General features: G+C 42.8%; 1 protein-coding gene across 6 annotated transcripts in view; it reads left to right on the forward strand.

Annotated features, from left to right (window-relative positions):
* Positions 1-7863: 7863 nt before the first annotated feature.
* LOC147438152 (glycerophosphocholine acyltransferase 1-like) overlaps positions 7864-26295 on the forward strand; it is a 37879-nt gene continuing 19447 nt past the window's right edge. Inside the window, exons 1-8 of one of the 6 annotated variants that reach the window (XM_086487487.1) lie at positions 7864-8138; positions 8488-8561; positions 8668-8731; positions 8814-8900; positions 9228-9285; positions 9357-9457; positions 9797-9892; positions 9991-10084. In XM_086487487.1, the coding sequence (XP_086343613.1) occupies positions 8545-8561; positions 8668-8731; positions 8814-8900; positions 9228-9285; positions 9357-9457; positions 9797-9892; positions 9991-10084 (517 nt within the window). In that variant the 5' untranslated portion in view covers positions 7864-8138; positions 8488-8544. Of the gene's footprint in view, positions 8139-8426; positions 8732-8813; positions 8901-9227; positions 9286-9356; positions 9458-9796; positions 9893-9990; positions 10085-26295 lie in introns of those variants that run through there. The other 5 variants (XM_086487484.1, XM_086487483.1, XM_086487486.1 and 2 more) reach the window with 5 other exon arrangements.

Below are 26295 nucleotides of genomic sequence, written 5' to 3' on the forward strand. Positions count from 1 at the left end.
GTGAGAATGGTCTTGATGGTTTTGTTAATGCTTTCTGCCTTACCATTGCTCTTGGGATAATAAGGAGTAGATTTTTGGTGCTTAACTGAAAAGATGTCAGTCAGTATTTGAATAATTCCATTAATGAAGTGCGTCCCTTGATTTGAGACAATCTCGATTGGGCCTCCATATCTGCATATGATGTTTTCATTTAGTGATCTGGCAGTGTTGTCTGGTAAAGCTTTGGCTTCAACCCACTTGTTGACATAACATGTGGCCATAATAATATACTTATTCTTCCTTGGAGTAATCTTCTTAAATGGCCCCATTAAATCCAAACCCCATTTCATGAATATACCCAATGGATGCATTGCCACCAAAGACCTGCTTGGAGGATCTTCTTATACATAATATCATTTGAGTTGTGAGCTTCAATAATAACTTGCATTAGTCCTTTCATAGACACACACCTTCAAAGTACACCATCAATGCCTAGTCTGTATTGGGCTCCTTGTTCTAGGACCAGTCTTCTGGAAATCCCCCCATTTGAAGGTAATTGTAGATATCTTGCCACTTTGGATCTAGTCCATCATCATCTACATTCTGGAAAAATACAACATCTACTGGTTCATCTCGTAGTGATGCTTCAGAATGGCCTTCTATGCCCTTGGAAAGAAAATCAACACCACTATGTGTTTTACCTAGTTTGTGGAAGATTTTGAATTTAAACTCCATCAAAAACATCATCCATCTAATGAGCCTTCTTTGAATGATCACTTTGTTAATTAGAAAGAGAAGTGCACGATGGTCCACATAGAAATAAAACAACTTTCCCAATAGATAATGCCCGAACTTTGTAGCACATGAATACCATTCCCAATGCTTCTCTCTCAATGATTGAGTAACCTTGTTCAACAAAACTAAATGTACAACTGGGAAAGTAGATTGGGTAGTCCATCTTCCCATTAGGTTGAGCCTGTATAGCCCCCATTGCCATTCCAAATGCATCAACATGCACATGGAAAATCACATCCCAGTTTGGCTGGAAAAGAACTGGCCCCCTGCTAATTGTATCCTTTAAGCACTAAAAGCTTTGCTCACATTCTGGGTCCATATGAATTTTTTTCCTTTTTGAGTTAGTTCATACAAGGGTAGAGCTTTTGCTGCAAACAAATGAATGAATCGTCTATAAAAATGAATATATTCTTAAAAAGAGCTTAGCTCAAATACTGACGTTGGTGCTCTGGCCTGCTGAACACACTTGAGTTTGTTGTCATTAGCCATTTCAATCCTGTTTCTAGAAACGATATGTCCTAGAAGTTGTCCCTTCTGGACCATAAATACTAATTTGAAGATATTCTCTTTTCTCTACACCTCTCGAAGAACGTCTCCAGAGATAATAAATGCATTTTTTTGGTGGAGAAAATAGTAAAGTCATCCACAAATATGGCCAAAAACTTATGAAAAAACTCACTAAAAGATTTCATCATGCATCTTTGAAAGGTCACTGGAGCATTACACAATCCAAATGGCATTACCAGATGCATAAATGCTCCCCATTCAGTGTTGAACGTAGTTTTGGCCGAATCTTCAAGTGTTATTCTTAGTTGATTGTAGCCACTATATCCATCCATAAAACTGTACATTTTGTGGTCTGCAATCTCATCTATATCATATCTATAAAGGGTAATGGAAAAGGATCCTTAATTGTATGTGCATTTAGCTTCTTATAGTCCACACATACCCTCAAGTTTCCATTGTTTTTAGGGACTACCAATAAAAAACAACCAGTGTGCTTTGCTACTTTTGTGATGAACCCCGTCTTGAGAAGATTATCTATCTCCTCCTTAACTTTCTTTCCATAAATGGGGTTCATCGGATACCTTTGTAATCTGACTAGTCTGGCATCTGGCTTCAGTGGTATCCTATGTTGACACACTTCTCGATCCACTCCTTTCAAGTCAGTATATTCCCACGCAAATACGTCTTTGTATTTATATAACAATGCCTTTGCTTTGTCTTTGATCTCTAGCTTTAGATGCTTATTGATTTTAATCATTGAAGGGTTTTCTTCTGAGCCGAGATTGAACTCTTCAACTTCCTGATCAGCTGGGAGTAACCAATTCGGGACTCCTCCCTTTTGTTTAGCCATGGATTCAACTTCTTTCTCAGTTCGGATACCAGTCACATAATCGTTAAAGGGATTACCTAGTTCTAGTGAACCATTGTGAATCTTTGCTTCTTTGATTGCCAAGTTTCCTTCATTAAAATTTGCTTGATTGTTATCCCTACTGGTCTAAAATCCATTTTGTTTGGTACTGGCTATTTTGGTGGCCGACCATCCAGTCAAACTGACCTCTCCGCATAATTCAACTCCATGAACTGAACTGTGGGTATTGTTTCCTTTGTCTTCGCATGCTCCTTGTTCATTAGCACAATGGTAAAGTCTATCCCTGTGAGTGGGAAGATGTTCATTGAGGCAAGCATCTTTTCTATCTTCTTTGTTCCATGCTTCTTGCATAACTCTTCAGGTCTCAAATCCTTCTTCTAGCTATGAACTGGTATGGGTGTTATTTCCTTTGTCTCTCCACCTGCTCCTTATTCATTAGCACTACACTTCATGTCTATCTTTGTGAGTGGGAAGATGTTCATTGAGGCAAGCATCTTTTCCATCTTTTTTGTTCCATACTTCTTGCAAACTCTTCAGGTCTCCCCCTTCTTCCACCTTCTGATCTTGTCAATTTTTATATGAATCCTCATGCTGGCTCCTTGAATTATCAGTGTTTGATTGGCGTAGTTGTGTATTGCACCAATAGTCCTAAGCCATGGTCGACCTAAGAGCATCCCATATGCTCCTTGAACATCCAATACCAAGAAGATGATTTTGAACTTTTCATTGCCCACCATGATCTGCATGTTTTCAACTAACCCAGTGGCCTGAACGACCATGTGGTCAGCTAATCTGACCATAAATGGTGTTGGTTTTAAGTCTATGATCCCCAGTTTTTGCTTTAGATGTTCTCCCAAAATATTAACACCAACTCCCCCATCCACTATGTCCCCTGACAATGTTTCCCATTGCTTTCTCAGTTTATAGTCCACCTGGATTACCGGAACCTCATCGTCTCAAATGGCTACTAGGTCCATTGCTCTAGCTATATCCTTAGCTTTTCTCTTCTGTTTGATGAGCTTCAAGGCCTCTAGTAGCGTACATCTAATGTCATCCAACTCTACTATTAATTTCTGGATGTGTACACATACCTTCACATAGACTTCATCTTGCATATTCCTAGAACTGCTATCTGAACTTGAAGATTTTTCTTCATGACTATCTTTACAATTCCATTCAGCTGGTTTCTCTTGTCTGGTTGCTGGCTAAATTTGAGATGGATCCCCTGATTGGTCCTTCTTTAGACCAGTTGACTCCAACCTCGACCAAGTATGATCTGACTTGCCATACCTCATTAATCAGACCTTCTACTGTAGCAATCACGGACTCATTTGGTCCAGATGGTGTCTTCTCACTCTGGTGTTTCTGTCCTTCTAAAGACTGGGGTGGTAGCTTATGAATCGTGTGAGATTTAGAACACTCTAGCTCTTGTGGCAGTTTCTTACCTAGATTCTCATTGATCTTTGTTGCAAGCTCACATTGTTCTTGCCATTCATCCACTACCTTTTCCTGCTCTCTGCTACTCCCACTTCCTGGTTGACAGATTTGTTCCCTTCTTAAAATGGTGGATTTTGATGCCACAATTGTTCCATACATGACCATAGACTTTGCAGTAGATACATTGTGAACACTCATCTGACCTATGATCTGTTCCCTTCTTAAAATGGTGGATTTTGATGTCACAATTGTTCCATACATGACCATAGGCTTTGCAATAGATACATTGTGAATGCTCACCTGACCTATGATCCATTTCCTTCTTAAAATGGTGGATTTTGATGCCACAATTGTTCCATACACGACCATAGGCTTTGCAGTAGATACTTTGTGAGCACTCATCTGACTATGATCTCTTGACCTGCACTTTGAGCACCAAATCTCCATCTTCTTTACTGATGGTCTTGTCTTGGCAATTTTAGCACCGTTTTGACATTTCTTCTAGTTTCCTGTTCCACGATCCTTTTTTCTTACCTTTGTCTTTGTCATCTGATTCACTTTCAGATGTACTGGAACTAATACTGGAGTTTGATTCGTCAGTGGATGATTCACTATCACTGTAATGTTTTTTCTTATGCCCTTTCTCCTTCTTGGCTTGTTGCTCAAGTTTCAATGCCCTTTGCACCAAATCATTAAACTTTTTAGTTGGTGCTGGAACCTCCAATCCCTTGAGCTTTTTACTTCTAAACCCATTTAGAAACCAAACCCCATTCAGAAACCAAGCCCTCATTCTTTTCTTTGATGGAGGCTCTTGCAATTGTCTAGTTAGTTCCTTGATTTTCTCTACAGAACTCCTAACTGACAACTTGCCTTGTTTAATATTATCTAACTCACAAAGGATATCTTCATCCCCCCTATTGTCTAAATGTTATAGTCTGAAAGCCTTGAAGAGCTTATTGTATGACCTGAGCTAGCAAGTGGGTAATGGTGGTACCATTTCCTTACTGCCTCCTTGAGTGTTTGGGGAAAGTACTCTCCCCTTTCATCTTCATCAATATCTTTAAGCTCAGCGTACTACTCAAATGCTTGGTGTGAACATAAAGATCATCCTTTTTGCCTCCTTTGAATAATGGGAATGAAATTTTCAGATTAGTGGAATGCTCGTGACTACTGGCTCTGATTATGAAAACTGGCTTATTTCCTTTTGATTTTTGTTTGTTGTAATGGTTCGTATCCACTTCCCCCCAGACATTGTTAGTTTCAAATTCAGTCACCATGTCTTTCATTTTTGTTCTTTGTCGACTTGTGTCTTGCAGAATGATGTTTTTCTTGCTTCCCTTGCTTTCGTCAGCACCTTTCTGGCTACATTGAGATCCATGAGACCGATTGCACCGTTCTGCTCTTTCTGCATGCCTATGCTTGGAACGAGACGAGTGTTGAGAATCCCTCGATTCATCAACTGTTCCTAGTCACGAAGGAACATTTGTTCATTCCCAGGTTCTCGCTCTGACTCTTTTGGAATTGTGTTGACGTGTTGCACATCCTCCATGAACCTCGTAGCTGGCCTCTGCCTCGTGCAATTCCTTTGGGTGGCATGATCAGTTGTGATGGCTCTAAGACGAACTAGGAGATAACTTGACTGTCAAGAGCAAAGTAGCTCAAGCCACTATGATCGCCAAAATGGAATGAGGTGGACACTTATAGTCAGCTATTCCAGGTTGGTAGTTAGAGTTAGTTCATACTAGTCAAGACTTCAGCTCATACAAGAGACCTTGAAAGGCAAGATTGAAACTCGAAATGATACTGAGCACTGGTCCTCGAAATGGAAATAGACACTGAGACTGGGAACTAAAATTGGGATTATGTAGTCAGATAAGAACAAGTACAATGTTGAGACGTAAGCTCAATGTGTATTTGAATTACAAGAGCATGTAGCTCCAAGAAGCACAAGGAATAAAATCAACCCAATATCGAAAGTCCACCAAGAAGTCGTCCCAAAATGATGTAATGCCCCCGTATTTATAGGCTTCGGGCTGGGCTCTAACTTCTTGCACACTGTATTAGTTATTGTGGTAACTGTCCATAATTACAATCTCTGGAAGCTTCTAATCCTGTCGCCTGTCCAACCGCCTGCTAATGGTCGTTCCCGCCATCTACATGCTTGTTTTACTTTAATACTACTATGAGAATCTGGAACATTGGCTTGGACTATTGATTCATTTATCAATCAAGAGGAAAAAAGTTTTGACTTCTGAAAGAGGTTCACTTTGAAAACATGGATTGCTTTTGATAGGAGGATCTTTGAGAATAAAGTGGGGCGATGTAGAAAGGATTCAAACAACCGTTTTTAATTTTAAAACATAATTTCTATAAATTATTAAAACATTCAAAAACTTCTTCAAAACTTAATTTATTTAAGGAAAGTAGCTAGTCTAATATTTTTCGATATTACATGGATCACAACTAATAGGTTCTTTTGACACGTGTAAAATGTATTCAAAGCTAATGAATCTATTTTCTTGTTTATATGGATGCAAGTGAGAATTCTATCTTTGCTTAAAGAGGTTCAGGTTTATTGCTGTCCGACCTTGAAGATGATCACATATTTCATCAATGGTTTTATTTCTTGTTTGATCACTAGAATGATACCTCGTTCAAGACCATATTGTACAGATGTTTCAAAGACCCAAAAGTTTTTGTACAAAATTATCTTCCTAATGTTTAAAGCTAATCATCTTTTGAACGAAGTGTTCTTTTAAGTATCATCTTTTAAGCATCAACATACAAAAACACCATTACATGGAGATTCGTCGAGTATCTCGAGGAATAAGTAAGATTGTCTCCATGTCTGGGAATACTAACAACCTTTCTATGAGGGATGTAGACCAAAAGACAAGGCAAGATATTTTGTCGATGATTAGAATTGCCACTCCACCCGTCCTCCCTTCCATGGATCCATTCCAAGATTCTTGATTCAAATCATATTTGATATTTTATAACAATGTGGAAGCTTTAGGATAATGAGATTAACGTTAATCATGTCGTACCAAACCAAATGTAGTTATTTTGGGAACAATTATTAAAACTTCAAGCGTTTTTAGAGCTCCTAAGAGTACATTTTGTAGCAAATTTTAAAACATGACAAGTTCTAGTTTATTGACATAGTATTTGTACACATATCTACTCCAATTATGGACGCTATCTTGAGTTATGTGTGGAAGTTTGCACCACCCATACTTTATTGAGCAGATTTAGTATGTGAAAACACTCTTAAAACATGATTGTGGCATGTTGTTAAGGACTTGTTCTTACCAATATTTGATTGAAATGCAAGAAGTCACTTCTCATAAAAGTAGGGATCATTGATTTGTTGCTCCTACCCCCCCTCCCTCCTCTCATTATTGTCTATGTATCCTTTGCTTACATGCACTTTACACGGGGAGAGAGAGAGAGAGAGAGAGAGAGAGAGAGAGAGAGAGAGATCACAATGTGAACCATTTTTTCATTTCCCTTTCTGTTGTACCTTGGGTGTTCATCCATTTGCGAAAGTGGAATTTTTTTGGTCAGTAAGGTAGTAGAGATACAAGGAGAACTAGATTTTATTGAGTAGATGATGTTATAGTCCAGGATGTTGTAGAATAGAAGGATCACTTCAAGTTGACTTGATTGAGTTCTATTTTTTGCAAGTGAATGTTGGTTTATTATCCGAGAGAGAGAGAGAGAGAGAGAGAGAGAGAGAGAGAGATTGTGGGGTGGCTCAAATGTAACTCTCCCTAATAACACACCACCTTTATACAAGACAACAAGGAGCTTTCATTACTTTGAGCGTCTTTGTGTGCCAAGTGGTATTGAGAGGTGGGGTTCCGCGACGCCACCATGGGAAACACCATGTTTGCATTGGACTTTGAGTGATGGATGACGGTTTGAGCTACCGCGTGGTGAACAAGAGTAATGTGGTGCCTTGCATGCCAAACCCGTTGACATACCCCGTCTTTGCCTCGGCCTACAAGCATATAGCTTAGCCCATTTGCTTGTTCGAAGATGCGCTTGATCAAATGTCATCCCGCAGAGAGGGCCGTCGTCCCAACAAGCTCAACTTGGGCTTCTTTGACCATAAGATAGTGTTTTACATATCCTCCACTAAGTGCGATGCTTCAAGCTTACTAGTTAACCATGAACATATAATTCTAACCATTCTGTAGCAACCATGGATAGATAATTCCGGCCATTGCAAAGTGTCAGGTCCCTTGGTAAGAGCAAGCAGCATGTTTCCATCAAAGCCAAAGAGAAAGAGAGAGCATCTCCCAAGGTTCCGAATTTTTTGACCGGATACACTTGCAGGAAAAAAAGGACGTCTTTTCGCTGGGGGTGTCAGACCAATACACATATGCACTGATGCAGAGTGCAGAATCTGCAGATGCAAGCGTAACCCCATCAGCATGCATATCTTTCGTGTAGGTATGTGCAAATTGTGCAATGCAGGGTGTATGCACGCACCGTGGCGTGAGGGCGCGACTCATCTTCAACTTCAACTACAAGCTTGCTCACAAAGGTACATCGACCATTTCCCTCTCTTATCACTCTTTGCCCACACAAAACACAGCACGATACCACACAACACACACACACACACCCAAAACGCATCTTTGCTTCTGTCTTTTTACCATTTTTCCCGCTGCTTGAAGCTGCTCTTCGCAAAAAGGCTAGATCTAGCTTGGCAAGTATGATGATCTCGATCGTTCCCGACTCCATGCTCATCTGAATGCTAACCCTCACAGATATACCTTCTCCTTCTCTCGTCAAAGCAATGCCTTTCTCTGCTGCTATTTATTTTGTACAGGATAATCTGGCCTTTGATCCAGCTCACGGTTGCTGAAAACATCCTCCATTTCGCTTTTCAGAGAGCCCAGCTAACTTGAGCTTGGCCCTTTCGAGAATGAAATTGGAACCTTTGCGCAATGGAGCAACTTTCAGGGTATGTGCTGTACCCCTAACATTGGCAACATCTTAAAGGACCAGTTTGTTCCAAGGAGGCCATCTCTTTTCCCATCGAATCAGTGCTGCTTTAAAATGGCTCCCAGGGAAATTGCAGATCAGCCGTATTATCAACTCCGTAGCCATGCACAACGCTCACTTCCTCCAAAAGTAACATCTGGGCATTGCATCTGCTACTTCAAGACTTCTTGGGGCACCTGCATTTTGCTCAGATTTCTTTGAATTTCTTCAGGTTGTATCAGAAACTAAGGAGGCTTTGAGAAGGCAGGCAGTGAGGATGGCTAAGCATGCTGATGAGCATGCACAGTTTATAAACAAGGTATCCCAAATTTCTTGTCTCTTCTGGAACCATTTGTAGTTTGACTTGAGAAGGGACCAAATTACCCTCGGAAACTTCTAGTTCGTTGAATTCTTTGCACAAACTAATGGTGGTAGATGCACTTATTGCTGTGCTTAGCATGCACTTTGTGTAACACTTAGCAAATACAACATTTTAATTCTCTCTGTAATTAAGTTGTCAAAATAAGACCACCTTCAATGTGGTGGTAGATGCACTTATTACTATTCCTCATATGTGTCTTACCTGTTTGTTATATGCGCTTTGTGTAACACTTGGCTACGTAACACTTCAATGCTTTCTATACAGATAATGTATCTATGTGGGGTTTTGAGCTTTGGGACTTTTTGCTTCCTGCTTGGTTCCAGTAAGTTGCAACATTTTACTGTTTCTTTTAATTCAGTTAATGCTCTGCCTTATGTATTGCTTCCGATACAGGACCGCAAGACATTCCTCTTCTGTACTGCCTGTTTTTCATAGTCGTAGTCCCTTTGAGGTGGATCTACTATCGCTCAAAGAAATGGCACTACTATTTACTGGTATGCATTTATCTGTAATGGAAAAACTTCTCAATGATGTAGATAGCATCCATCTGCATTTACTTTTGAATGCTCATGTAACCACTGTCGTAACATTGAGTGCTAAAGTGGATATAATTAGTTTATATGGCTATTCTTTGTCTTTATGCTACAAAGCCCCCCCAAGTTTGAAGATTCTTTAAGGTATTCAGGGTTTTGAATGCTCATGTAACCACTATCGTGACATTGAGTGCTAAAGTTGATCTAATTAGTTTATATGGCTATTGTTTGTCTTTATGTTACAAGGGCTCCTCAAGTTTGAAGATTCTTTAAGGTATTCTGGATCTTTCCTTTTTGCAGGACTTCTGCTATTATGCAAATGTAATTTTCATGACTATGCTTCTGTTCTATCCCAACAATGAAAAGCTGTTTATGGTCTGTTTTTCCTTTTCTGAGGTAAGGTCTCACCGCGCATTAGCTTGTGATCATGTTGCTTCTCTTTATCTTTGAAAGCCTGAACCTTTTTACAAACTGCTTAATATTTGATGCTGCAGGGACCTCTAGCATGGGCACTTATAATTTGGAGATGTAGCCTTGTATTCAACTCTCTTGACAAGATTGTAAGCGTGCTGATCCATTTGCTTCCAGGTATGTGAAAGCTCCTTGCTTAGATTCATTTCTTGTTATGTTTATGGTAGAAGTGGTACCTCTCTTGGATATCATAGTACAGTGTACATCTGCACATGTAATGTTCAGTTTTTGGCTCTCTCTCAGAGAACTGGCATTTCTGCTCCTCTGTCTCGGGTCTCTATCCTCAAGTGTTGTGATGAGGTACGGATCTGCGTATCCATGTAACTGGATCGGATGACGAATCCATCCGTGGACAGCTGAAGAAAGTGATTGGTAATGTGCCATCCTCGTGCCATGAGGGAAAGGGGGTGTGATTATGGTCCTCTCTGTATTCCGTCTGATTATGCTTTGGTGTGGCCCTACATGCTACTGTTGAAGGCACCACATTGTCCCTGCTGTCTCACGCTGGAGCGTGCTGCCTTCACAGCTGTTGACCCTTTGTGAAAATGGTCACTTGCCTTGGTTCTCGGGACTGTTTGCCACCCTCACCTTGTTGCGTTACAGGAACCCCCCCCCCCCCCCCCCCCCCCGCTCCTTGGTTTTGCGTGCTGTATTTTCTAATTCAGTTTTGATTCAGGTTTTGCGCTTTTCTTCTATCGTGACCCCCTTGGTCTCGTTGTTTCAGTTTGTTTTGTGTATGTGTGTGAGTTTTACGTGCTTGTATGTATATATGCCTAAGGTGTGCTTTCTTAATTGAGGGTGTGTGCAGTTATTTAGGTGTTCTTCCTCAAGCTTAAGCATGTCTTTGGTGTGTGATTATGTGTACTCTTGGTGCATGTGTGCGTGTGTGTTGGGTGCGTTTGTTGATGTGGGTGAGTTTGGGTTTTAGTCTGGTCAGATACAACACTCTCGCTGCTTCACCTTGGTCTACGGAATACTTGTATGGCCAGTGTCTCCTTGGTTGGCCACTCACTGCATAGCATTTAGGTTGCATCTCTGCCCAGCTGGCCACTTTTGGGCCGGTCACCTGTCTCATTTCCGGGGGCCCCTTCATATTCAGGGCGCCCCCATTTAGGTTGGCCACCCATTGCATAGCGTTTAGGTTGCATCTCTACCCAGCCGGCCACTTTTGGCTGGTCACCTGTCTCATTTCCGGGGCCCACAATAGGCCCTCCATATTTAGGGCGCCCCCATTTACTTTTTGTTGGGTTATTTGCCCTGCCTCCTCCTCCGACCCCTGTATATTTAAATTTTAGGGGCATGTGGGAGGGTGTGGGTTCATAGTGGTCTCGTACGGTCCCGTACGCTTTGTACGCATACGATGATGTGCGGTACTAAACGAACAAAATTTTTTAATGATGTACGATGCCGTTATGTACGTTCAAATTAAAAAAAAACAAATAATTCTCAAGTCTAAGGCTTAGGCTTAGGCCTTATAGAAACTTGACATTTGTATAGAATCTAGATTACAAGTTACAACACTACAATGTAAAGAGTATGAGCATTACATAAACCAAAATGATCATTGAAATTTGATAAGTAGAGACTCGAGAGTTAAGACTCAAGATGATACAAAAAAGCGGGGGACCAAGTGGCAATGGCTACAAAGTACTCAAAAAGTGGCACACCATAATAGAGAGACTATATAGTAAAGTCTAAAGTAACTAGTCTAAGAGCTTCTAGTCACTAGTCACTAGTGCTCTCATCATCTTCCTCATCTTCCTATTCTCCGCCTTGCTCATCAACATTATCCTCTTCCTCACAAGAGTCAAAGGATGACGGCTCATAATCTCCATCACTAGTGAGGTTGCCTTCATCATCATACTCTGGCTCTCTAGGCTCTCTATCCTCCATAGTGATGGCCGCCACACAAGAGCCTCTTCCGGAGCCTTGCCGCACATAGGTCCTAGGAGCCTCCGTGAGTGTTGTTGATGCTCTGTCTCTACCTCTTTGTCACATGACACATCTAACCCTGTGTGTCAGTGGACAAGCTACAGCATGATCAGGGTTCAGTCAGTCCTGAAGTCTAAATTAGCAGTGATCTGGCACTTTTGTGATTCTATTCGTAGACCGTGCATGCCCAGTCACTTAGCATAGATGCATATCCTTCGGTTGCACACAACGTGATCATCAGTATTCCCTTCAGAATCCATCAGATTCAGTCAGGTGAATTTTCCAGTGCATTTAGCCTATTTTTGATATTTTCACTTATTATTTTTAAGTGACTTTCCAACAAAAGTAGGTAGGGCGATTTTGCTAAGTTAATATATAAGCAAACCCAAGTTAGCACAATTGGGCAGATGAGCAAGGAGCACAGCAGGCTTTCCAAGCAACAGGTGTTCCCTCCCTCTCTTAGCAAGAACCTCGTCAAGGTCGCTTGGTGAGGCCCCTCACTTCAGCCCTTGCGTTTTTTGGGATCATCAGCCTTTCTCCATCCTTGGCGATTTCCCCACCTCAGCCTATCGCCAGCAGAGCCATCACCCTTGGTGTTGCAGAGCCATCACCCTTGGTGTTTTCCCCTACCCAAAGGCAGCCTTTCCCTAGCGTTTACTAACGCTAGCAACCTTAGCAAAGGATCAGCGTTTTCAGCCACAAAAACGCCAGCAATGACCTGCAACTCTCAGCGTTTTCAGCCAGCGACAGCAGCCCTAAAACGCAAATCTCCAGCAGTAAAAAACGCAGATTTTCAGCAGATGAAATAGCAGCAGATCAGCCCTAATTGGTAGCAGAAGAACCCCCAATTTCAGCCATAAAAAAGCAGCCAAAGCAGTCATTTTCAGCCACCGAAACAATCCCGAAAATCAGCAGTTAGAAGACCAAGATTTCAGCCATCAAGTCGTCGTCGTCATCACCGCCGTTGTCATCGGCATAGTCTAAGTTGCATCAGTCCATTGCGTACGCATTGTACCAATTTGTGCAATCATAAGTAGACCACTCTCGCCGACGAGAGTGGGGCCTTCGGAGGAGGGTTTTACGTCTCTGGTGTCGTATCTCTCTTCTCTCTCTATCTCTCAGTCGCATACACTTGCACGCACATTGTCCATTCACTTTGTTTGTGATCATAGCACTTTCCATTAAGAACGGAAGGCTCTCCCTTTCATAAGAACTAAAAAGAACCTTGAGCACAGTACGGAGCACTCATCTTGAGCAAAGAGCAACAATGATTCCGTTGCACCTAACATCGGTATCAGAGCTTTGGCAGTGTTTTGTATCACTCAAGGAAAGAACCACAAGAATTTTTTTGCTTGTTGAGGTCGCACAAACCCAAGTTCGCTTGGGCGTGTCAATTCCTAATCGTGTTTTGTTGAAGAGTGACAGGAATCCCAAGAAAGAAGGGCTTGTCCAGCCTCCCATTGTGTCTCTTTTCACTCATTGAGAGCGGACCGTGCACTTAGCGGCCGGCCAATCGACGTGAGCCGGGAAAAAGCAACCTTGGTGTGAGCGCAAGCCGCCAAGAGGTGCGCCCGTAGAAAGGAGTAGAACTCTTGTGAAGAGAAGATCCTTCTCCAACGAGATTTGCAAGCGAAAGAAAACCTCAAGAACCTCAAGAACCTCAAGAACCTCAAGATCCTCAAGAACCCAAGAACCCAAGAACCAAGACCCTCAAGAACCCAAGTTCCTCGTGAACTTAAGAACTAAAGATCATAGTGCATGGTCGTCACCCGAAGCGGAATGGATACTTTGCATACAGGTGATGAGCATGAGAGAGGCGGCGAAGATTTTTCCCCGCCTGGAGACTTTTTCGACCCTCCCCCTTCGCCATCTACGCCACGAGTTGTACTAACTTTGATGGAGATGATGGTCAAGTCAATGATGGACATGATGCTGGCACAATAAGAAGCGACTTGCGTCACTTTAGAAGCGAATCGTGTTGCGGTGGCACAACAAGAAACCAATCGCCTTGCTTTCGAACGCGAGCGCAATGAACGAAAAGCAGAAAGGGACGCCGAGCGTGAAGCTCAAAGGGAGCTATGCACTCGAGAATTTATTTCCCAAGTGCTAACCTCGAAGACCGAACCACCCAAAGATCGTGGGAGTTCCTCAAGTGGTGCAAGCCACGATGCGGATTCCAACGACCCAGTCACCAAAAAGTTGATCTTCAGTAAGTATGATGGTAAGATGGATGCTACGGTTATTCATTCTTGGTTGCATCAATTTAATGCTTATTTTGCGACAACTAAGAAGACAGGAAATAGCAAAGTTTTGACGGCAGCTATGTATCTTGCTGGTGATGCCATCAATTGGTACCACGCATGGCACGAGGCATAGCTAGCCGCACACCTAGAGACAGCCGATGGATTCACGTCCCTTTCCTTCGATTGGGCTGATTTCCAAGACAAGCTCAAGGCGCGTTTTATGCCACCTCAGTACCTCGCACGATTGAAAGACGATTGGCGCTCTCTCAAGCAAAATGGTATGCCAGTCATGTCCTTTTCTAATCGTGTTTTGCAGCTAGGCACTCAATTACGAAAATCGGATGATGAGCGTAAAGAAGCTTTTCTCTTTGGATTGGACGAGTATATCAAGTACGATGTCGAGGTACTCGATCCAATCGATCTTAACAAGGCGGTAGCGATTGCTCTCGCACAGGAGATGAAGCACAACAAGGGAAAGCCTAAGGAGAACAAGACTTCCACAAGTACCTCACAGACTTCTCAGAACCCTCAAAACGGTAAGAATGGTAAGAATGATAACTCTTCTAACCAATCTTTCAACAGTCTCTCATTAAAGAATTCTTCCAATGAATCTAAGGGTAAGGCTAATACAATTGCTAAACCTAAGCTTACTCCAAATGAAAAGGTAGCACAAGGAATTGTAGGAGGATATATCACGTCGGAAGAGCAAAGCACTTATTCTAAGGAAGGTCGTTGTTTTCATTGTCACATTAAGGGTCACATAAAAAGAACATGTCCTAAGCTTGAGTCAAATGAATCTAAAGAACCCACAGTACCCACTTCCTTGTCAATGCAATGAATGATAACACGAGTGTGCCCCAAGTTTCTCAAGACCCTTCCATTGATGATTCTCTCATTAAATGTTATGGTCGTACGTCGGGGCACCGTTTTGTCATATTGTTTGACCCAGGTAGTATGCATGATGTGATCAGTTCCTCTCTTGTTGAGAGAGCCCGCCTCGAAGTTAGTCCGAGATCTCCTATCGAGGTCTCTAGCTTTCGTCCTGGTATGGACGCTCTCATCACAGAAGAGTGCCTTGATGTGTTGTTTACAATTCAACAGACTGCCTTCACTAGAAGATTTGTTGTTTCTCCTCTCTCAGGATGTGATATGATTTTCGGCATTCGATGGTTTCGTGAGACTAACGCTCTCATTGATTTTGAGGCTAACACTTTAACTCTCAATGCCAAAAGTGATTCTCCTACTGTCATTCATGGAGAGGACTTTGCTCATTCTCCATCTCTCATTGCTAATATGCAGGACAAGATTGAAAGTATTCGGGATAAGGAGACACTCTCAGTCTCTTTTTCTCCACAGCATGACACACAGAACTTGCATGATTATGAGAAGCATGATGATTTGAATGATAATGATTTGCATGATGGTTTGGATGACAATGACAAGCATGATGATTTGCATGATCAAGATGTGATTTCTCACAAGCATGATGAATTGCATGAAGAAGATGTGATTGTTCACAAGGATGATGTGTTAGTGGATGCTTTTTCTAGCGAAGCTAACCTCGTTGTAGATTCGATCAATCACGAAGAATCGATCTTGGCTCTCGAATCGAGGTCCAAATAACCCCCATAGGACGATTCGATCATTCAAGAAGCGATCTTGGCTCTCGAGCCTAGGTTCAAAGAACCATCACAAGAAGTATTATGTGTTCGCATGATTGATACGCACGCATTGTTCGAATGTTTCATTCGTGATCGTTTCCTGTATTTTAGTCAACATCGTTATGTGATCCCTTTTCCTAGGCATGACATATTGTATGTTGAACACGTTTCTCTCATGGATGAGCACGAATGTATGCGGGTTTTTCATGAAAAGCTGAAAAGTATGTATGTAAGGAAGTCACATTCCATGTCTCTTCCTTTGCATGACACAGTTGTAGACAGAGCACATGATAGTATGAGCACCAAGCATTGGCATTTCCATTGTGATTTGCCACAGTTGATTGATTTCAATCAAACAGAAAAGATGCGATCTCATTGTTTGCATGTGTTTGATGAACGGGTTGTCACTCCGTCTCTTTGTTCATCTACATTGCATACACAGTCTTTAGAGAAGACAATATTTTTTTCCTTCACTTTACATGGAATGGGTATGTTCATGGTTTTGTGCTGGAGATGGTTTCAGGAATTTTCAGCCATGGAGATTCTTGAAGACGGAAGAAGCAGGTCTCTAGAAGAAGTTGAAGCAAGGAAGGAGCCACAGAAGACTTTGCGTCGCTTTCGGCGCGGCCCAAAGAAGCAAGCGTGGCAGACCTTTATGAAGTTCAAGCACCGCACGACCCACACATCAGAGTGGGCCGGCGAAGAGTCCCTTCCAGGATTCCGGATGCTATTGGCGATCTCTCTCGACGCCATACAATTCGGTACCAATATCTCACTTTGAAAAGGAGGGGATGTCACGTGACACATCTAACCCTATGTGTCAGTGGACAAGCTACGGCATGATCAGCGTTCAGTCAGTCCAGTTAAGTCTAAATTAGCAGCGATCTGGCACTTTTGTGAGTCTATTCATAGACAGTGCATGCCCAGTCACTTAGCATAGATGCATACCCTCCGGTTGCACACATCATGATCATCAGTATTCCCTTCAGAATCCATCAGATTCAGTCAGGTGAATTTTCCAGTGCATTTAGCCTATTTTTGATATTTTCACTTATTATTTTTAAGTGACTTTCCAACAAAAGTAGGTAGGGCGATTTTGCTAAGTTAATATATAAGCAAACCCAAGTTAGCACAATTGGGCAGATGAGCAAGGAGCACAGCAGGCTTTCCAAGCAACAGGTGTTCCCTCCCTCTCTTAGCAAGAACCTCGTCAAGGTCGCTTGGTGAGGCCCCTCACTTCAGCCCTTGCGTTTTTTGGGATCATCAGCCTTTCTCCATCCTTGGCGATTTCCCCACCTCAGCCTATCGCCAGCAGAGCCATCACCCTTGGCGTTTTCCCTTACCCAAAGGCAGCCTTTCCCTAGCGTTTACTAACGCTAGCAACCTCAGCAAAGGATCAGCGTTTTCGGCCACAAAAACACCAGCAATGACTTGCGACTCTTAGCGTTTTCAGCCAGCGACATCAGCCCTAAAACGCAGATCTGCAGCAGTCAAAAACACAGATTTTTAGCAGATGAAATAGCAGCAGATCAGCCCTAATTGGTAGCAGAAGAACCCCCTATTTCAGCCATAAAAAAGCAGCCAAAACAGTCTTTTTCAGCCACCGAAATAGTCCCGAAAATCAGCAGTTAGAAGACCACAGATTTCAGCCATCAAGTCGTCGTCGTCATCACCGTCGTCGTCATCGGCATAGTCCAAGTTACATCAGTCCATTGCATACGCATTGTACCAATTTGTGCAATCATAAGTAGACCACTCTCGCCGACGAGAGTGGGGCCTTCGGAGGAGGGTTTTACAACGTCTCTGGTGTCGTATCTCTCTTCTCTCTCTATCTCTCAGTCTCATACACTTGCACGCACAGTGTCCATTCACTTTGTTTGTGATCATAGCACTTTCCATTAAGAACGGAAGGCTCTCCCTTCCATAAGAACTAAAAGGAACCTTGAGCACAAATCGGAGCACTCATCTTGAGCAAAGCGCAACAATCATTCCGCTGCACCTAACACTCTTGTAGCCTTGGCACCTCTGCCTCTTGTAGCCGATGTAACTCCATGGATGACGACCTTCTTGCGTGATCGTGTGCGAGAAACCCGGCGATCAATCTCCTCAAGCTCCAAGTAGAGCTCACGAAATATCATTTGCTCTCAAGGTCTTGCTCTTTTTTGACACTCTTTAGAGTGTCAATCGTAAGTGTGAGCTCATCCACATTGACCTATTTGACATTTACAACATTGGACAATGAAAACATAATTAATATATTCAAATTAATTAAAGACTAGAGTATAGAAAATGGAGTGAGTCGTGATTATAATTTATAATTTATACTTGTCGAGCCATAGGCATCTCATCATAGAGCGCAACATGCGTAAATTGGACCAACAATAGATAAGTCGCTATAATTGCTTCGTTGAGGGCTTGTTTTGGATTTTGGTGTGGATGAGGGAGTATGTGGACCAATTCCGCTCACATGCTCCCGATGAGCAATCCTAAAACACATCAAGAGAGGCATAAGCTATAAGAGACTATATGTAACAAACTTGGACACTCCAAGTCAAGAATCAACCGCGACAGCACCAAATAACCACTTCAAAACAATTCACAGATCACAATAGATTTGCACTGGCCCGGCGGAGTTCCGTGCCTAGAGATATTGGCCCCAAAGACTGGCGCCCCTTTCGGTATTTCTTTTTGTATTAATCAATCATCAAAGTACAAGAGAGCGGTTAGGGTTTCACTCTCAGACTCTGCGTCCAGATGCTCTGAGAAGTGAGGCCCTCACCACTAATTTAAAGGTTACAAGGGATGCCCAAAAGCAGAGCCCCAAAAGTTTTTAAAATCAAAAGCATCAGTTCTCTCTCTCTTTTAGAGAGTCTTTTCTCTTTTTTTTTTTTAATAAAAAAAAAGCAAAAGCAAAATTCGCGTTTTTAGGATTTCCGGAATTTAGGGTTTTTGGCAAAAATTAGGGTTTGCAGGAATTTTAGGGTTTCTGGCAGAAATTAGGGTTTCTGCTGTCCGCCACGTCATCACTTTGTGACATACCCCCCTCTTGAAAGCATTGTAATCGACCGCGATTACGCCTGCAAAACCGACAAAAGCCATAAACCGTCTTAGCAGACACTGACTGTTAGTACCTACGTACTAGGAACACACATCTAGCACATGTACAAAATCGACAGTCACATCACACGACATCACAGGACATCACCAGACATCACAGGACATCACATGACATTCAACATTCATTCGGATCGTAGACCATGATTTATCGGCAATGTAGCTAGCAATCACATCTAGGTCCAATCGGGACCTCATCGATGTCCGATTGACTAACCCCTATTGCAACCATGTCTATTCGAGATCAATCAGACCAAAATGCTGCAGTCATTTCGTCTATCAGTTCCTGCACTCACAAGAAGTCAAGAACAAATCAGTATCATAATCAGGAATTCCATTTCATAAAGTCATCCAGCAGAATACTGTCAGCTCTCAGTATCCCTGAAGCTCAAAGAGACATCAGTGACTTTAGTATCAAAATCGAGGCATCTGTTGACAAAGGAGTGGAGCGACTCCCCTCTTGTGCATCCCACTGCACCAGATCTTCGGCCAAGCTGAGTTTCTGGGTTCCGTTTGGAGTAGACTATGCTAAACCAAAACATCGAGGTAAAGTTTCACAATCCGAGGAGTATCTGCTAGGTCCTCCTCCTCCATCCACTTCGCATCAAATGCAGGAAAGTTCTTGAACTAAACCAAGAACCGCCTTCGGACTTTACCTTTCTTCGTATCAATATGTGCCAAAATCTGTTCAGGAACAAGGATCTCCTCGTTTTCTTCCACTTTGGGTTGCTCATCGGGCTCCCCATCATCAGGCACATCACCCTTAATAGGTTTCAAGAGACTCACATGCAATGCATTGTGAATCCTCCAAGTATCTGGCAGTTTCAATCGGAAGGAGACATCATTTATCTTGTCAGTAATCTGGAAAGGTCCGTAGTATCACATACTAAGCTTTGGAAAAAGCCTCTCCTTTCCCTTTTTCTTTCTTAGGCGTGCCTTCTCAAAAGTAAGAGCACCCAATCATCCTCCTTCAATTTCCAGTCGCGACGATGGCGATCCGCTGCCTTTTTCTGTCGTTCTTGAGACTCCTGCAAAGTCTCGCAAACCTTGGCAAAAGCCGTATCCAAATCTCGCGAATATTCATCCGCTTCAAATTTCTAATCTTTCGTGCTCAGGAAGGATGGAACCTTCGCAGCAGTTTCAACAATCTCACATGGCGTCTTCCCCGTCGAAGAGTATCGTGTTATTGTAGGCAAATTCCACCAAAGGTAAGTTCTTTTCCCATTGAGTCTTCTGATGCGAGATAGAAGACTTCAATAAATCTAAAATCACTGAATTGGCAATCTCAGATTGCCCGTCAGTCTGCAAGTGGAACGATGACGAGAACTGCAACCGCGTGCCAATGTTCTCCCAAATTGCCTTCCAAAACAAACTCATAAATCTGGGGTCTCTGTCGAAGACAATCGTCTCAGACGTGCCATGTAATCGGAAAATCATCGTGATCATTCTGTATTCTCGGGAGATCAAAAAAAAAATGAAATCCATTTCAATATTTTCCCAGGGGCGGGTGGGTATGGGTAAAGGCTGTAACAATCCCTGTGCCTTATGCCTGTCAAACTTGACCTTCTGGCATACCAAGCAACTGCGCACAAACTCTTCCACATCCTTCTTCAGTCTCCGCCAAAAGAAATCTCTCTCTACCCCTTTCATGGTGGTAGCAATGCTGCGGTGACCCGTAAAAGGTGGACAGTGGCAATCAGTCATAACCTTTTCCCTCAACGGCTGTGTAACGCACAACATAGTCTTTTTCATCAAGTAGCCTTCCCGAAGGGAGTATCCAGCTACTGTCTCCCCATCCCGTATCCGTGTGAAAATATCTGCAAAATCTGTATCTGTGGCACACTGATCGACCATATCCTCGAAGCTCCTATGATGTATCGCGGAAATAGCCAGAACCAACGGTTTCTGAGACAAAGCATCTGCCACCACATTCTTCTGTCCCTGCACATGGACAATCTGGAAGTGAAACTATGACAAGATGTTCGCCCACCGCATCTGCTTTTCCGAAAGCTGCTTCTGTGACAAGAAGTAGCGCAAACTCTGATGGTCTGTAAAGACAATAAAATCCGCTCCGAGTAGGTAATGCCGCCACTGAGTAAGAGCATGGATAACCGCCAAAAGCTCTTTCTCATAAATCTGTGCTGTCATCTCCGGCCTAGAGAACAAACGGCTCTCGTAAGCTATGACATGGCCTTCTTGCATCAAGACCGCACCCAGACTACGACCACAAGCATCACAATATACTTCGAATGACTTCTGCCAGTCCGGCAAAGTCAAAATAGGTCCCGTAGTCAATTTCTCTTTCAATGTCTGAAAGGCAGTCACCTCTGTGGGTCCCCACGAAAAAGGTACTCCTTTCTGTGTCAAGATATGCAAAGGGGAAGCAACCTCTGCAAACTTTCGTATGAACCGCCTGTAGTACGAACATAGTCCTAAGAAGCTTCTAACTTCATGGACATTCCTCAAGTCGGGCCAATCACGGATAGTCTCTATCTTGGCCGGGTCCATTTGCACTCCTGTTGTGTTGCTGACACAATGTGTCCCAAAAAGTGTATCCATGGTAGGAAAAAATTCACTTTTCGTTGCATTAATCACTAGCGTGTGATCTCGTAATGCCTAAAAGACTTGAAGCAGATGATCTCTGTGTTCTGCCTCATTCTTCGAGAAAACAATGATGTCGTCAAAGAAAGTGCCAACAAATAGCCTGTACTCTCGAAAAATCTTGTCCATCATCCGGTTAAATGTCGCAGGAGCATTGGTTAAGCCAAAAGGCATCACCAAAAACTCAAATAACCCAAAAGTCGTCCGAAAAGCTGTCTTGTAGACATCTCCTGGCGCTATCCTGATTTGATGATATCCACTCTTCAAGTCAATCCTGCTAAAGCACGAGGATCCCTGTAACCTGTCGAGTATATCATCGATCCTAGGAATCGGAAATCTGTTCTTGATGGTGATTTCGTTGAGAGTGCTATAATCGATGCACATTCTCCAAGATCTGTCTTTCTTCAAAACCAACAACATTGGAGAGCAATACGGTGAAGTACTAGGCTGGACAAGACCCTTTTCCAAGAGGTCTTTCACTGAGTTCATAATCTTTTCATTCTGTACTCGGCTCACACGATAAGGTGGCCGATTCGGTGGCGTGCTTCCAGATATCAGATCAATGGTATGATCTTTAGGCCCTCTCAAAAGCAATCGGCATGAGCGTGGAGAAAAAAAATCTTGGCGTTCTTTTCTTCAGGTCAAAACATATTCAACTTTTATCCATCGTTCAGTTCTCCCAAAAGAATGAGTAAGAAAACTGAAGTTCATCAAGTACAATCTCTAAGCCCTTCATTTATCAAAGTCGCTTTCTCGGCCCGGTAGTCAACCACGGCGTAGTTCTTGTGGTACCAAGGGATCCCGAGTAGAACGTCACTTGCGTGCCCTGAACACCCCTGTCATTGCAAACGAAGTTTGCCAATGCTCGGTGTAATGGCAACATCCCATGCGGGTGCCAGTCGAACTACCTCCGCCTGTGGCGTCAGTCTGTCGGGCGTAGTTCCAAATCGAGCCGCCAATTCCAAGTGAAAAGAAGTTGGCCTTGGCTCCTTCAAAAGAGCTTCTACATCCTTCACTTTGCCCCAAAAAAAAACGGCAAAGTTTGTACTTTCATTCATTTGATTCGGTGCAAGTCCCACGCCATGTGGTACCAGTTCTGCTTTTCTATCTGCCTTTTCTGCCACATTCCTCAGCTGCTCTCGAACTCTCAGACCTGTCGTCGTCTTTATCATTCTGTTCTTTCTGTGCCTTATCAGGGCACTTTGCGGAAATATGTCCATGTTTCTCGCATCCAAAGCACTTCCCCTCTCTGATGAAGCGAGCTCTCTCCTCAGGAGTAAGCTTGGGTCGTGCATCCTTTTTTTTTTTCTCTGGGTTGCTCTTTTTCATTCTACTTTCATTCCCAGAAGTCTGTTTGGCTCGTTGTGTCATGGCCTCATCTGTGGGGTAGGTCAGACTGCCAGAGTGAATGGCAAAGCCCCGCTTCGCATGACTCATCAACTCCTGAATAGAAGCTGACTTCTGTTCCAAGCAGTGATCTCGGATCTCTGTAGGTAGACCCAAGGTAAACCGCTCAATTTGTTCTCTGAACGAGATCTTCTTGAATGAAGAGGCGGGTAGAAAAGAGCTCCAGAATCTTTCACAATAAGAATTCACTGTATCGCTCTTGGTCATCCGGAGATGGTTCCAAGCAGCTCGTATATCTCGCTCAAACTCTTGAGTCAACCAAGAAGAAATAAAAAGCCTCTTGAATTTCAGCCATGTAACTGGCACAGTCTTGCTTAATAGAAGCGTGGACCACCAAGTACGAGCATTCCCCTCAGAGTAAGAGGCAGCTCTCCGAATCTTGGAGTGCTCTGAATAGCGTCCTCCCGCGAAAGCGATGTCAAACTGCTGTATAAGAGACAAAGCCTTCGAAGCATCTGAGTATCCTGAAAAGTATCAAACTTGATCGAGTGGCCACCTTCCTTAAACTCTCGGACTTTCTTGCTGTTATCTTCGAGAAAGTCATACTGGTTGGCTTTGTAAAAATTCTTCTTGTTTGCATAAAACTTTCCGTCATCGGAATCTGAGCTGTCTGTAGACGAGTCCTCAGTAGAACTGTCAGTCTCTGGGCGAGATGTAGCCTTCTTTGCCTTTTTCTTGCCCGTTCCGAAGCTTTGTGTCTTGCTTCGCTTTTTGCTTTTTTCTGTCTTCTTCGCTCTAATCCGAGGAGCTAGAAGAACTGTCAGAAGAAGAAGAAGAAGAACTGGGTACTCCTTCAAATCGAACACGCTTCTTCCGTTTCTTTGCTTTGTCGAATGTCGACTGACGACCCAAATATCCCGGGAAGTCAGTACCTTTGTTCTGCTTTTTGCCGTGCTTTTTGCCTTTCTTTTGCACGTCGAAAAGCTGAGCAATCCGTGCATCAACCACGTTCTCCAGTTCCTGCTCCGTATATTTTCTTGGAGGCAGAAGGTTTCTTGAGAGCGGGTTTCGGGAGTGGTGTTGTGGTTCTCTGCCACTTCATCTGTACCTCTTCCAAAGAGATCTGGTTCATATATTTTGCCATCTTCGGGTCCTTGGCAAAATTGAGCATCATCTTTGTTGCATCGCTGATCAACTGGCGACGCTCTATCTCTCGCCGCTCCGCCTAAGTAGGCCAAGGCGAGCCATACTCTCTGCCTGAATCTTCGTTGTGATCCCAGCCCGCATCTCCAGATGCAGAGGGAGTCGACTGATCATTGCCTGAAGCCATAGGTGCCGCGGAAAAAAAAATTTGGAGATCGGATTTCCCGTAGAAGAGAAATCGGCCGTGCTCTGATACCACTGTAACAAACTTGGACACTCCAAGTCAAGAATCAACCGCGACAACACCAAATAACCACTTCAAAACAATTCACAGATCACAATAGATTTGCACTGGCCCGGCGGAGTTCCGTGCCTAGAGATATTGGCCCCAAAGACTGGCGCCCCTTTCGGTATTTCTTTTTGTATTAATCAATCATCAAAGTACAAGAGAGCGGTTAGGGTTTCACTCTCAGACTCTGCGTCCAGATGCTCTGAGAAGTGAGGCCCTCACCACTAATTTAAAGGTTACAAGGGATGCCCAAAAGCAGAGCCCCAAAAGTTTTTAAAATCAAAAGCATCAGTTCTCTCTCTCTTTTAGAGAGTCTTTTCTCTTTTTTTTTTTAAATAAAAAAAAAGCAAAAGCAAAATTCGCGTCGCTCATCATTTTCCAAAAAAAAATAAAATTTTTTTTAAAAAAAATAATCCGCCTCCGCGATTTCCGGAATTTAGGGTTTTTGGCAAAAATTAGGGTTTGCAGGAATTTTAGGGTTTCTGGCAGAAATTAGGGTTTCTGCTGTCCGCCACGTCATCACTTTGTGACACTATAGTTGAAGACATTAAGCACAAAATGTGAAAGTTTAAGGCTTGCCGCTTACTTGGCCAAGAACCCTCAAAGCAAGTCTTTTGAGAGTGAGCAATTGATAGCCATGTTGGGGGTAAAGGCCCCCTGTGGCCCCTTCTTGTATAGTGTACACATACTTTTACTTAAAACTCACTTATAAGTGAGTACACACATTTTTTATTAAGTGTCCGGCCACTTTGGCCGGACAACTTATAAGTGTACTTAAATAAAACAAAGAACCCTAAAAAATGACAAGGTGGGTTTCTTACGCTCTCTCTCTCTCTCTCTCTCTCTCTCTCTCTCTCTCTCTCTCTCTCTCTCGATCTGCTGCGCATCCTACTTCTTGCAGTGTGTGCCCATCTCCTCCTGCTCTCACACACTCCCTGCGCTCAACAAATTGGTATCAGAGCGAGGCTACGTGCCTTGGGCGAATCTCTCGCGCGTAGGAAGGAGTTTCTCTCTCCTGTGCATATTTTCTCTCTCTAGAAACAGCAGCGCAGCAGCTTTCTCTCTCTTCTCCAAGTACGGTACGTCGACTACCATTGCTTACACGCTGAAAACAGAGAATTACACGTCCAAAATAGGTGTTTTTGGGTTGTTTTTGACTATAAACAGGCCATTTTTTGCATATTCAGGTGTAAAAACAACAAAAACAGGTTTACATGCTGTCACAGGGCACTTTGGGAACCCAATTTCATGTTTGGAATTGGAGCTTTCTACCACTTTGCTGAAATTTGTCAAATTTCAGGAATTATTCGTGACAAAACTTGGGGCTTTTGCTAATTTCAGCAAAAACTACCAAGTTTACTCCTTACAGGTGCAGGTGGCAAAGCTACAGTGGAGAATTGAGTAGTGAGAATTTGGGGTTCTTGCTGAATTTTGAAAAATTCGGCAAAATTTCACTTATGTACTTACATTTGTGGTCAATTTGAGCAGAGAGATTGAGGCTTGTGGAGCCTACAGGTGTTTATTCAATTATTTGAGCAACTTTCACCTCTTATGTGTATTGCCAAATGTACTTTATGCAGTGAAACTGTGGCATGTACAACATTGGGGTTATTGCAAATGCATTTGGTGATGTATACTTGATGTGAGGTTGTTCTATGCGTTGAGTTTGACATACTCAATATGTCATCTTGCTGAAAATTTTACTTTTGAAGTAAATTACAGCATTATATTTGCTCTTGCAGACACTTTTACAGTGTATATTTGCATTTGCTTTTGCGGTACAGTGATTGTACTTCTTGGCTGAAAATTATCAGTTTTTGTTTTGCCTCATTATGGTTGACACTTCGTTATCCTCGGACTCTAAGAGCCTCTTTGAGATCTCTAGGTTTGATGGTACAGGTTTTGATTTGTGGAAGGATCGCATACTGGGCATTCTTTTCTTGAAAGAGTGCGATGATGCATTGTCTGCAAATAAGCCAGAGGGTATGTTAGATGCAG

The sequence above is a fragment of the Adiantum capillus-veneris genome, chromosome 17 (genome assembly GCF_014529385.1).
Source record: "Adiantum capillus-veneris isolate H3 chromosome 17, ASM1452938v2, whole genome shotgun sequence".
Taxonomy (NCBI): Eukaryota; Viridiplantae; Streptophyta; class Polypodiopsida; order Polypodiales; family Pteridaceae; genus Adiantum; species Adiantum capillus-veneris.